Source organism: Myotis nattereri (genome assembly GCF_964212035.1).
Source record: "Myotis nattereri genome assembly, chromosome: 2".
NCBI classification, from domain to species: domain Eukaryota; kingdom Metazoa; phylum Chordata; class Mammalia; order Chiroptera; family Vespertilionidae; genus Myotis; species Myotis nattereri.
This window is the reverse complement of record NC_138076.1, coordinates 2847270-2859967: the sequence shown is the minus strand read 5'-3', so window position 1 is coordinate 2859967 and position 12698 is coordinate 2847270. Positions and strand designations below refer to the sequence as shown.

The following is a 12698-nucleotide window of genomic DNA, read 5'->3' as shown; positions in this document are numbered from 1 at the left end:
CTCATTTCCCGCTGCTCCGTTGGGGGACTTCCCAGTTTCTCAGGGGGCCGGGGAGGGGCATGGATGTGCCTCCTGGTGATGCTGACCTGAGGGGGGAGAGCTGTCTCCCCACCTGGGAAACTTCCTTCTTCCAGATGCAGAAGGTCAAACTCTGAGGTCACCAGAAGAAAAGAATGAGGGACAGAAATGTGGTGACTGACAGAGCATCTCAGACCATTTCCTACCCAGAATCCGCCAAGTGGAGGAGGACTGAGTTTTCAGGGCCCTGGAACTCGTTCTTGTCTGATGTCCACGTGCAGCCCACCTGCGGGGCCAGACCTCTTCAAGAGGAGGCTTCCCATCACAGCGGTGAGCGTGGCTAAGTGGGCCACACACTCCCCTGCCTTCCGGGACTCCCACGCAGGTAGAGGAGCGTGCACGGTGACATGAGCAGAAGTGACCCGGGTCACCTGCAGGCTCGGCGACTTCCTCTCTCTCTCCCTTTGCCCCAGCACCTTCAGAGGCCACGTGTTTCCAGCGAGGCAATCTGACCCAGCTCGAATCGCCACACATGGAAACCCGCCCCACTGACCCACAGTGCCTGTGAAACGTCAGCCACAAACAAACCTTCCCCGGGTGAAGCCACCGAGATCTTTAAGCCGCTGTGCTCTCGCAGTAATAACTTGTTCAATATATTAATTTCCATCTGTTTAACCTTCAGCAATCAGAGGCGAAGATCCAAGGGCCTCATATGTTTGCCAGTTCCTTTGTAGCAGTTCATTCATTCCCATACAAACGCACAGTGTATATAGAAAGAAAGGTTTAATTTTAAGTCTTTGTGTATTTGTGGAGGGAGAAAGATACTGTTCCTACTGGGGTTTCCATTTGCGAGGGGATGATTATGGCCCATTATGTCATTACCAATGGACACTGAGCTGACCATGAGCTGTAATTACAGTCACAGCGGTGAGCAGGATCCAGGCTCATCTGTACAGATGGAGACGAGAAATGGTCAAATGCACTGGAGTGCTCCACTGAGGAGGGTGCTCTGCTGTGAGTCTGGCCTGAACACCGTTGTGTGAGGCCCCCAGAGGGGAGATAAAGGCTGAGACTGACTCAAAATTAGCAGAAACTAATTTTAGCATCTGCGATCTTAAAATATCCAAGCAGAGGATAAAATCCTGCACTCACTTTTAAGAAGTTGATTCTGACACTGACCTGTAAAATATTTAGATAGTAATTTAGGTAGTAGATGTGTTCTGACTTAAGTTTATAGTTCTTGTTTAAGTAGAAAGGGCATTCCCAATCCATGCTTAGTTTATTGCATTCTCAGGGCTATGCCTTCCAACTTAGGAAGGTCATTAGCAGGCAGCCTTATAAGGGGGGTATTTCATCACCAGCACCATACGAACTGGACCATAATCTTTCCGTAGAACCACCTTGGAACACCCACAGTCCAGTGGCAATTATGAAATAACCTGTAGTTCTAGGGTGAGCCTCCAAGTTCAGCTTAAAACAGCGGAAGGCAAAGGTAGGTAGTTGGGCGCTGCAACCCTTGGATGAAACCAGATCTTAACGAATTTTAAATGGAGGTTACGGTGTAGAGCAGTGGTTCTCAACCTTCCTAATGCCACGACCCTTTAATACAGTTCCTCATGTTGTGGTGACCCCCAACCATAAAATTATTTTCATTGCTACTTCATAACTGTAATTTTGCTACTGTTATGAATCGTCATATAAATATCTGATATGCAGGATGTATTTTCATTGTTACAAATTGAACATAAATAAAGCATAGTGATTAATCACAAAAACAATATGTAATTATATATGTGTTTTCTGATGATCTTAGGCGACCCCTGTGAAAGGGTCATTCGACCCCAAAGGGGTCGCGACCCACAGGTTGAGAACCGCTGGTGTAGAGCAACATCACCTTTTCATAAACAATCACATAGAAGCCTCAAGTTTTTGAGAAATTTGCTTTATGTCCTATTGATTTATAGATCACAAATGGCCATAAAATATTTCATATATATGTATATATGTGTATATATATGTATATTCATTTCAGAGAGGAACATGGAGGGAGAGAGAGAATTATCAGTGATGAGAGAGAATTATAGATCAGCTGCCTCCTGCATGCCCCACCCTGCAAGCTGGGCATGTGCCCTGACCAGGAATCAAACCGTGACCTCCTGGTTCGTAGGTCGATGTGACACTCAACCACTGAGCCACACTGGCTGGGCTAGACATAAAATATTTCTATCAAAACTTCAATTAGTGAGTATTTACGATTTATAAAAATCCCACATTCCTATATCCAGGCTGAGTCTTGAAAGTATCAGTAATAAGCAGCAGGCTTAGATGTTAAAAGAAATGTGCATACTTTATCCCACCTTCTCTAAATCCCTTCCTTGTGTAATAGCTTCTGTTCCATCGTTTGAAATAGTGGAACCTTGGAGGAAGCCAAGAATTAGTACTTCCGCTCTTGCCCAGATTGAAAATTAAAGGCTGGGAGCCCAGCGGCCTGCAGTGTGGCTGCCGTCTGGGCTGGCGCTCCGGGGCGGGCAGGTGAGCGCCGAGGTGTCTGAAGGAAGGTTACTCTGCCATTTCAAAGGTATGTTATCTTAGATGCACAGAGACCATGGGCAACTTCAAAACGATTAACATTTGTCAGGCAGCTACAGGCCTGGGAGTTACTGTCCACCATGACTCACTTTTAGTTAGGAATTTCCATGTGGAGACTGCGTGTGTGTGTGCGTGTGTGTGTGCATACGAGTGTGCGTGTGTGCGTGTGTGTGTGCGCGCGTGTGTGTGTGTGCACGTGTGTGCGCGTGTGTGTGTGTGTGTGTGTGTGTGGTGACTTTGGTCTCTGCATTGTAACGTGGGCCGTGCAGGCCTCCCCTGATCCTCTCGAGATTAGTATGTGGCCCCTTTTCCAACCACAATTTTACCTTTTGCACAATAACATGTAGCTACATGCCACATTGATTTTTCCCCCTTTGGTATAATAGATTTTTTTAAACTGTTGTGTAAATATCCTATCTAATAAAAGAGAAACATGGTAATTAGCATACGACCGCTACCCTTCCCATTGGCTAATCAGGGTGATATGCAAATTAACTGCCAGCCAAGATGGTGGCCGGCAGCCAGGCAGCTTGAAACTAACATGAGGATTGCTTGCTTCAGTGACGGAGGAAACCAACGTTCCCCGCCTGCCTTGCCGGCCTCTGAACCTGCAGTTTGAACCATTGTAACAAATATAGAAGCTAAACAAAATCCCAGAAACCTGCTTTCAGCGAGCCGGGATCTCAGAGCTGGAGTTATACATTGTTTTGATTATAGAACCCAAACAAACCAGATACCTGCTTTCAGCAGCGGAGGCCTAAGAGCTGGAGCCAGAGCTAAAGCTGGCCCAGAATAAAAAAAAAAAAAAAAAAAAAAAAGGAGCGGTTGGGAGCTTCCGTCACCCGCCAGCCTGAAAACAGTCCTCAGCCCCTCACCCAGACTGGCCAGGCACCCCAGTGGGGACCCCCCACCCTGAAGGGGGTGTGACCAGCTGCAAACAGCCATCATCCCCTCACCCAGGCTGGCCAGGCACCCCAGTGGGGACCCCCACCCTGATCCAGGACACCCTTCAGGGCAAACCAGCCAGCCCCACCCATGCACCAGGCCTCTATCCTATATAGTAAAAGGGTAATATGCCTCCCAGCACCGGTATCAGCGGAGCCGTGAGGCCTCCCAGCACCGGGATCAGCGTGACAGGGGGCAGCGCCCAAACCCCTGATCGCCCTGCAGCTCTGTGAGTGAAAAGGGGTGGGGCCACAACCTCCCTATCCGCCCTGCTCTGTTCATGACAGGGGAAGGCGCCTCAACCTCTTGATCAGCCCTGCTCTGTGCCTGATATGGGGGAGCTCCCCAACCCCCTGATTGCCCTGTGGCTCTGTGTGTGACAGGGTGCGGCGCCCCAACCCCCTGATCGGCCCTGCTCTGTGTGTAACATGGTAGAGCCATAACCTCCCCATCGGCCCTGCCCTGAGTGTGAGAGTGGTGGCGCCCCAACCCCCTGATCAGCCCTGCTCTGTGGGTAATAGAGGGAGGCGCCCCAAACTCCCCCCACCCCATGGGCCCTGCTCTGTGTGTGATGGGGTAGAGCCATAACCTCCCCATCGGCCCTGCCCTGAGTGTGAGAGTGGCGGTGCCCCAACCTGATTGGCCCTGCTCTGTGGGTGATAGAGGGTGGTGCCCCAACCCCCTGATCCACCCTGCTCTGTGTGTGACAGGGAGCGGTGCCCCAACTCCCCTATCGGCCCTACTCTGTGAGTGACGGGGGGAGCTCCTCAACCCCGTGATGGGCCCTGCTCTGTGCGTGACAGGGGGTGGCGGCGCAACCTCCCCATTGACCCTGCCTTGAGTGTGACAGGGGACGGTGCCCCACCCCCCCAATCAGCCCTACCCTGAGCGTGACTGAGGGTGGCATCGTAACCTCCCAATCTGCCCTGCTCTGTGCATGACAGGGGAAGGTGCCCCAACTCCCCAATCGTCCCTGCTCTGAGCCTGACCAGGGGCTCCACCTAGGGATTGGGCCTGCCCTCTGCCACCCGGGAGCAGGCCTAAGCCAGCAGGGCGTTATCTCCCGAGGGGTCCCAGACTGCGAGAGGGCACAGGCCAGGCTGAGGGACCCCCCCTGCCCCCCGAGTGCACAAATTTTTGTGCACCGGGCCTCTAGTTTAATTTATAATTGTCTATACTGCTCTGCAATCATCTCCTCCCTCCCCCCCCCCCACCCCATTGTTCACTGATAAATCCCAAGTACCCGTGTCAGTGCACAGTAGGGACTCAGTGGAGACTGAATGAATTGCACACACTGGGGCATCTTCAGGAAGTGGGAAAACCCAACTTACAAATTGTTTCCAAATACTATGTAATTTTTATGAACACTTAATGTAATAATCAAGGAAACAGGCAGGCTGCGTTTAGACAGTAAACATTTATTTAGACATTAAGCATCTTATTAAACATTTAGACACTGGGCACTTAATTTTGAAGGCCTTTTTTCCCATGGGTGTTCAGGAGGAAACACCATATTGTTTCCAGTTTCCAAGCAACACCGTCCTCGTCCTCTGGAGCCCTCTCACCTGCTCCTTAAAACGCTTGGCTGGAAACAGGCCTCCAGCTGGGCTTACAAACCACCGGATGGGATCTAAAACTTTGCCCTGCGGCCTGGCCAGTGGTTACAGCACCCCCCCCCCCGCCCCCCTTCCCTTTCCCCTGCGGGGCACGCAGGAGGCAGCCCATCACGGATTCCCTCTCATCATTGTTTCTAACCCTCTTTCCCTCTCCCTTCCTCTCTCGGAAACCAATAAAAATATATGTAAAAAAATAAAATAAAATGTAAACTTCAAGGGAGCTCTAAATTAGTGAAGACAAGGAATACAGCCTGAAACCCTCCACCCCTCCCCCAGCCCCCAGGCTGAAGCTCCAGGACCAGGTCCATGTCCAATTTGCCCAGGGATCTCATTCCCCGGCCCCGCCCCTCGAGGCCCCGCCCCTCGAGGCCCCGCCCCCGCGGGTGCTGCTATGGAAACCCAGAAAGCTACATGGCAGCCGGCCGCCAGAAGAAAGCGATTTTGCAAGTGCCATGGGCAGCCCAAGTCAACTTATCTCCACTTTCGTCACAGGCCTCAGAGGCAGCCAACGCCAACTTACCTCCACCTTCGTCACTGGCCTCAGAGGCAGCCCCGGGGCGGCCTAAGAAGTATCTGGTCTACCCGCACCCGCCCAGGAGGTCCCGCCTGTCTCGGTCGATCCTGCGCTGGCTCCAGAGCTTGGACCTCACCTTCTTCCCCAGGAACATCAACAGGTCGGGGAGAAGCGGGCCGGTGGACCCCGCCTGCCTCATCCAGGCCGCCCACCACGCCCACACACACACCTGCGCCCTTAGGGAGCGGGCCTGAAACAACACGTTAGATAGAGCATTTCATTCATTCATTCATTCGAGCAATCGATCATTAAATGTTAGACCTGCGCTAATATAGGTAGAAGGCTTTGGTGACTACAAGAGAATGGAAATAGTCCAGGCTCTTCAGGTTCACTAGACCAGTTACTTGCTGTCAGGACAGAATCTTAGATTGGTGTTCACTGGAGCGCAGACGGTATAAGTAACCCCATGTTCTCTCATTTCCTTCCGGCCACGGATCAGGGATTTTTCCAATGGCTTCCTGGTAGCAGAAATATTCGCTATCTATTACCCCTGGGACCTTAGCCTCTCATCCTTTAGAAACGGCACTTCTTTAAGAGTCAAGTTGGATAACTGGGCGCAGTTGGAAAAGGTAAATCCGCAACCGTTGACGGCGTTCACTGCTGCATGGGTGGTGTTAAAGGGCTGGGTTTCTAGACGTGTGTGGCGGGCTCAGAGGGGATACTGCCCGTTGGTAGCTTGCTTCCTGAGATTGAAAAGAGGGTTATTAACATGCTCACTTCACGTGGGAGTGGGGTGTAATGGTTTTCTTGCCGAATAACATCATTTAATGATGAACACGTGAGACAGAAAATTGGTGGAGAGATAGAAGGGGGATTGGCGGGAATTCTTAGCGATGGAACCTTTGGATAAAACTACTCACGATGCAAATGTTTTCTTTCCACTATTAAAGTTCCTGGCCAAAAAGAAAATCAGATTACCCAGAGAACTCATCTACGGCACGATCCACTGCAAAGCCGGCGTGCCGGAGATCCTGGTCCAGGAGGTGCACCGCTTGCTAACACACCAGGAGTGAGTGAGCTGGGGTTCCTAGCAAACACCGCGTCATCTGAAACTTTGGGTAACACACTTCTCACTCCTAAAATGCCGCTTGTGAACAGCATGTTGTTTTTTTTTATTTCCAGAACCGAAAGTATCCAGGACGACCTTGTGAACTTCACAGACTACAGTTACCAGATGCAACTGCCTCTGCTCCCCAGGTCCACGGCCTCCAAGTTCATTAAAGATAACATTAGGTTGTCCGAACTCATGAGCAATCGCAGCCTGCTCAGCAATGAGCTGAAAATCGATTTCCTCTTCCTTCTGCAAATGTTGCAAAGGAAGTTAAGCAGAAAGATGCATCCAAGTAAGTTTTCCTTGGAAATCCTCAACCGAATTCCTCCGCGCCCAATGACGCTCCTCCTGGGCACGGATGAAGGAAAGACTCTCGTGTCTGCTGTCTCTGGTCACCGGTTTAACGGGGAAATACTCCCGTTATGCAAGCAGCGGGATGAATCCTTTCCGTCGGGGTGGTTGGGGTTATAATTCATTCCTTTTGATGAAAGCAGAGGTTACCAGTGTCTAGGCACGCTTCTTTGTAGAAAATCTTTTAAGTGAATCTGTTCACGTAAAATATTGTGGGAATTCAGACGTTCACATATCAACTCAAGATACCCAGGACGATAGCAGTGTTTAAGCGTCCGTCCATCAGGGTGTGAGTACTTGACCCCTAGCTGCTCTCTAGAGTGTGGTCAGTGCTGTCCTTTCTGTAGCAGCTGTTGGTGTGTAGATGGCCAGGCCGACTGGGTCAGCCACAGAGTCATCTTGTTGCTGTGGCTTTTCTGACGCTTATTCGGGACACCACTCATGCCTGGGAGCCCGACCCCCCAGACTGCAGACACTGGGAGACTCGTCATTACCTAGACATCCACGCCGTTCCGGAGCCAGGCGGGCGTAGGTCACCAGGATCTCTCGCTCCCTTTTTTGAACCCAGTTTTCCGAAGAGCCATCTTACTCTAGTCTCTGGAAGGAGGGGAGAGCCGCAACCTGACCTCCCTCCCTAATTAATTGTGAGACAGATGCTTTGTCCTTCCTTTATCGTGTCTGTTCTACCATCTTCTGTCATTTTCTGTGTCTCTTCTTTGTTCTACTTGTGAATTTGAGCAGAGGCAGAACTGTAAATTTTACGTTCAGATTTTTGGGATGTTTTCAGACACTAACGTTTTGCTGTGAAATGTATCATACATGCAGCGTATAATGCATATGCACTTGTGTACCCCCTTGTAAGAAACAGGGTATCACCGGTGCCTTCACATTCCCCTGAGCGTCCTCTATGATAGCATTCTCTACCATTCCCGCCGAGAGCAGCCATTGTCCTCCTGCCTTATGATTTCCTTGATTTATAAAAAAAAAAATATTTTTATTGATTTCAAAAAGGGAGAGGGAGAGAGAGATAGATACATCAGTGGTGAGGGGGAATCATGGATTGGCTGCCTCCTGCACGCCCCACTCTGGGGATGGATCCCACAACCCAGGCATGTGCCCTGACCGGGAATCAATCGAACTGAGACCTCCTGGTTCATGGGTCCACTCTCAACCACTGAGCCACACCAGCCGGGCTTAAAGTAACTTTTTAAAGCAACTATTTTGTACATGAAGAAGGTAAGCACTGCAGGGAGAGGGGTGTTAAGCTCTGTAGTCACAGCACCCCTAGGATTATGGGGAAACGGTTATCTACACAATTTGCTGAATTTTTAAATCGTGGGGCTTTATTTTGCCAATGGCCACAGTGAATTCCTAAGAAACGACATTTGTGTCTATTTTACAGGCAGGTTTGAAGTCAAACCGACCGTGGGAGAACTCACTCTGGACCACATCTCTGCCCAGGCCTCTCGCCACAAGCCCAAAGCAGTGAATCCACGGCCACGGGACGTTTCTGTTCTACGTACGTGCTTTTGCTGTGGTTTCATTTTTAACTTTTTATCTGTGAAAAGGGATTTTTTTGTTTGTTTTGCTGTGTTCATTGACATTTTTATTTTTATTTTTTTTCATAAGTTTATAATGGTCTTTATTATCCATGAATGAGTGAGATCATGTGGTATTTTTCCTTCAGTGACTGGCCTGTTTCACTAAGCATAATGCTCTCCAGTTCCATCCATTTTTACAAAGAGTTACAATGCTGGTCTCAGCCTTCGGTCTAAAAGGATGCCACAGTTGGTTGACTGTTGTTTGCTCTTGTTTTCTTGTGAATCCTCACCCAAGGATATTTTTTCATTGATTTTTAAAGAGAGTGGAAGGGAGAGGGAGAGACAGAGAGAGAGAAACACCGGTGTGAGAGAGACACATCAATTGATTGCCTCCTGCGCATGCCCCAACCAGAGCAGGGGACTGAGCCTGCAACTGAAGTACATGCCCTTGACCGGAATGGAACCTGGGACTCTTCAGTCCATGGGCCGACGTTCTATCCACTGAGCTGAACTGGCCAGGGCGTTGTTGTGCTCTTGATAGAGAGATGGGGCCCCATCAGAGGAGCTTCCCAAGCTGAGGCCCTCCTTCCACTGAGGGAGCCATCTGGGTGCTGGTTTCTAGGTTGATGCTCAACCACTGGGCCACACCGGGCAAGCTGTCTTTTTCTTTTTCTAACACTTAACTTCCTCTATCGGTTTACCTAAATCTAGCATAAGCCACATGATGGGCCACAGAATATAGATTTCTTAGTGGCAACGGGACTGTCCCTTGAGGAGTGAGTGAGCCACAGGGCCCGGGTGGCCGACTAGGTGCTCAGAGTTCCAGCAGCGGGTGTGCACTGCGCGCGCCACAGCAAGGCTTCTGGAGTCCTGTGCAGTGGCCTCAGCTGTTTCTGAAGCAACATTTAAAAACAGCTGAGTCATCTTCGGGATCAAAATAAGCCGCGGGTATTTTTAGGCCCTGCTGGCGCCTCCCGGAGGCGGGTGGCATGCCGAGCTCTTATTTATGGCTACTATCCTGATGAGCCCATCTCCGCCTGCGGCCCTGCGCTGTGCGTACGTTTGATATATCAGAAACGTGGGTGGTTGCGTACATAATTAATAAACACACTGATTTTAACTTTGTTTTAAAAATATTCCAGCAAATATAGGCAACGCTGGCAATTAGGAAACCAATCCAGGGGACGCAGCCTGGAACACCTTCTCTCGGCCCTGAGACGGCGCCTGTCCAGACCTGGACAGGTGACCTTGGAAACCCCTCATGGACTTGAAGAAGGGCTGCCACCACCTTTGCCACGTTAAAGGGACAGAATCGCCTCCTTAGCTGATACTTCAAAGGAAAGTAAATTAAAGTGGTTGTCGTATCCATTCTTGGGCTGTTTTTTCTTCTCAATTCCATTCAACAACCGTTTATTAACATCACCTGTGCCACATCCCGTGGAAAACACGAAGCAAATTAATTAGCGCAGAATGAGCCCAGATCACCGTCAGGGTGCAGTTAAACACAACTCACCTCGACGAGCCACAGGTCTTCCCCAGAGAGCTGGTAGGAACGGTGACTGTGCTCTGTGATATTTTCCTCATTAGAAATGAAAAGAGTTACTAGGCAGCCGGACAGTGTTTATTTACACATCACATCTATAAATAAAAACATCTATTCTGAACGATGATCCTTGTACATTGGCCCACAGACCATCTTGCCCAGGTCCATAAATAGCCGTTAACGTTTCTTACAAACTGGCGTCCTTCCTTGAGACCGAGCTGTGGAGAAGGAAAACCTTCACTTAGAAACTGGCCTGGGGTTTAGCGACCCATTTCTTCCATCTAAATGTACCCACGGGCTGCTGCCATCACCCACACTCTCACTGAAGGGAAACCATAGCAGGCTGGCACCCTGAAAGGCGGGTTCTCTTCCATCTTTTGGAAATGTTATGTTCGTATTTGGGACATTTTCTTCAACTGGAATCACTCCTGTGAGACGCCATCTCATTCACAGTCCCTTCGGCTTCCCAGATGACAGTGGTAAGTCCCACCGTGTGTGGGTCAGTTTCCAGCTACCCTCGGTCACTTTTCCTGCAGTGTGGAAGGCTTCCACAGTTTTATTAGTATTTCTACCTCCAGAGACTTCCTTGTTTGATTTTACATTTTGGGGGAGAGCACATTTAGTAAAAGAAAGAGAAGACTTCTTAGGAGGGTGTTTAGAATCTGGTTTTATCTGCGGTAAAGGATTCAGTCCAAATGCACGTCCTAACCAGCTCTCAGGTCCCTACCTGCTGCCTTGCTTTCTAACAGGACACATCTCAAGTGGAAGCTGGTGGGGATCACCACTAACCCATCCATTGCCGATCCCCAGGGAAGGGTGTTAGGAAGAAGTCAGCTGAAGATCCTGAGAAAAGGCCTGGGTCGGGATAAACAGTCAAACACGCTGCTCTCTCCTCTTGACACTGCGTTCAACCTCCTGGAAAAGCCCATCCCCCGTGGCCTGTGGCCGGTCCCTAGGACCCTGCGGGAGGGCGGAGGGCTGGGAGAGATAGGAAATGGTCCCCAGGCTTCATCCCCGAGAGTGAGTGAGTGAGTGAGTGAGTGAGTGAGTGAGTGAATGAGGGCAGCGGGTACAGTCAGAGCAGAGTGGGGAACTGTGAGAACTTTGAGGATGAGTGTGCCCTGGACGCCAACGCTGGGGCACGTCTTAGGAAGGCCATTGGCTCAGAGCCTCTTTGACGGAAGGAAGGAAGGAAGGAAGGAAGGAAGGAAGGACGGAAGGACGGACTTTCCCGGGAGCTAGGCCGCCTCAGGAACAGGGTCCTGTCCATCAAGTGGCAGAACGCTCCTCATGGCCATGGAAGACCCTGCTGCTCTCTCCTGCTCACGTGGCGGTTTACATAGTCGTCGTTTCCTGTGCGTGGAGGGTCTTCCCTCTGAAGGTCCATGGCGTGACTTTTGTAGGCTTCCTCCCGGGGAGGGTAATCTCTGATGGACAGCTCAACCCTTCACACCTGCAGTGACCCTGGGAAGCAGTGGAGCGTTAGGGACAAGGCTGATGCTCATCCTACCAGCTAGCCATGTCACATCTGGCTTTCCCTGGGGGGACCTGGAATACATACATACATACAAACCTAGACAACTACATGCACAGTCACATGCTGCTTCAATGCAGCATGAAAGTGTTTTTCAATTTATTTACGTACAAATGTTTCAAAGGTACGGTACAATAAGCACTCACTAGGAGTGCTCTATAAACATAACTTCCGTGTTACGAGTGCACTAAATAGGAAATACCGGATTTTACAAATAATGTGTGATGCGTATACTACATTCAGAATACCTTTGAAGACCAAAAAAATGTCATTTTTCCTACCACAGGGACAACAAAACACAGTCATTGCTAGTGCGACCATGTTCCTGAGCACATCTGAATGGTCTTGTGGAAATATATGTATGTTTCATTAATTGACTGACATAAAAATCAGAGGTTTTCACAACATGTAAATCATTTTGATATTGCAATTTTGTGAAACACCTGGTAATGTTCGAGAGAAAAAATTTTCCCAGTCCTTTTAAAATTCACTGTCTTATGAGACTTCCTCCATAAAGACAGGTTTAAACCTGCAAAATTATTTGTCCACACTATGGACATCTTCAAATAGTAAAATAAGCTCATATTATTTATTGGATTTTCATGCATATGAAATCTAACCATGGAAAATGCTTTTATAAATTAAAAAATTATTTTTTTCATATTAAGGTACAATATATACAGATTGACATAGTCAAATGACATTTACAATTCTGCAAAGAATTCATAGTTAAAATTAACATTAAGGTATAGAACATTGTAGATGTCAAAGCATAATGGAATTGCACTTGAATCAGCCCAGTTTAGATTTCAGACATGATTTTTTTTCATACTTTATACATAAAAATATGTTTTTCCTGCATTCGTTAAAATACAAAATGTGATTACTTATATATGTATAACTTAAACTCAGTGATGGCTTTTGAAGGAATTAAAG

The 12698-nt window shown here is 48.9% G+C and overlaps 2 protein-coding genes across 2 annotated transcripts in view; one reads left to right on the top strand and one right to left on the bottom strand.

The window, feature by feature from the left end:
* Nucleotides 1-5566: 5566 nt before the first annotated feature.
* SPATA4 (spermatogenesis associated 4) lies at nucleotides 5567-8803 on the top strand (the record flags this gene model as incomplete). The annotated part of the gene is made up of 5 exons (XM_081085096.1): nucleotides 5567-5842; nucleotides 6182-6311; nucleotides 6633-6751; nucleotides 6865-7085; nucleotides 8547-8803. Exons 1-5 carry the CDS (start codon nucleotides 5580-5582, stop codon nucleotides 8801-8803), a joined length of 990 nt encoding a protein of 329 aa, XP_080941222.1. The 5' UTR covers nucleotides 5567-5579.
* A 1485-nt stretch (nucleotides 8804-10288) lies between these two features.
* Nucleotides 10289-12698, bottom strand: part of WDR17 (WD repeat domain 17) — an 83208-nt gene continuing 80798 nt past the window's right edge. The window contains exon 31 of the mRNA XM_081085095.1: nucleotides 10289-11692. The gene's annotated coding sequence lies outside the window, so the exon portion shown is untranslated. The remainder of the gene's footprint in view (nucleotides 11693-12698) is intronic.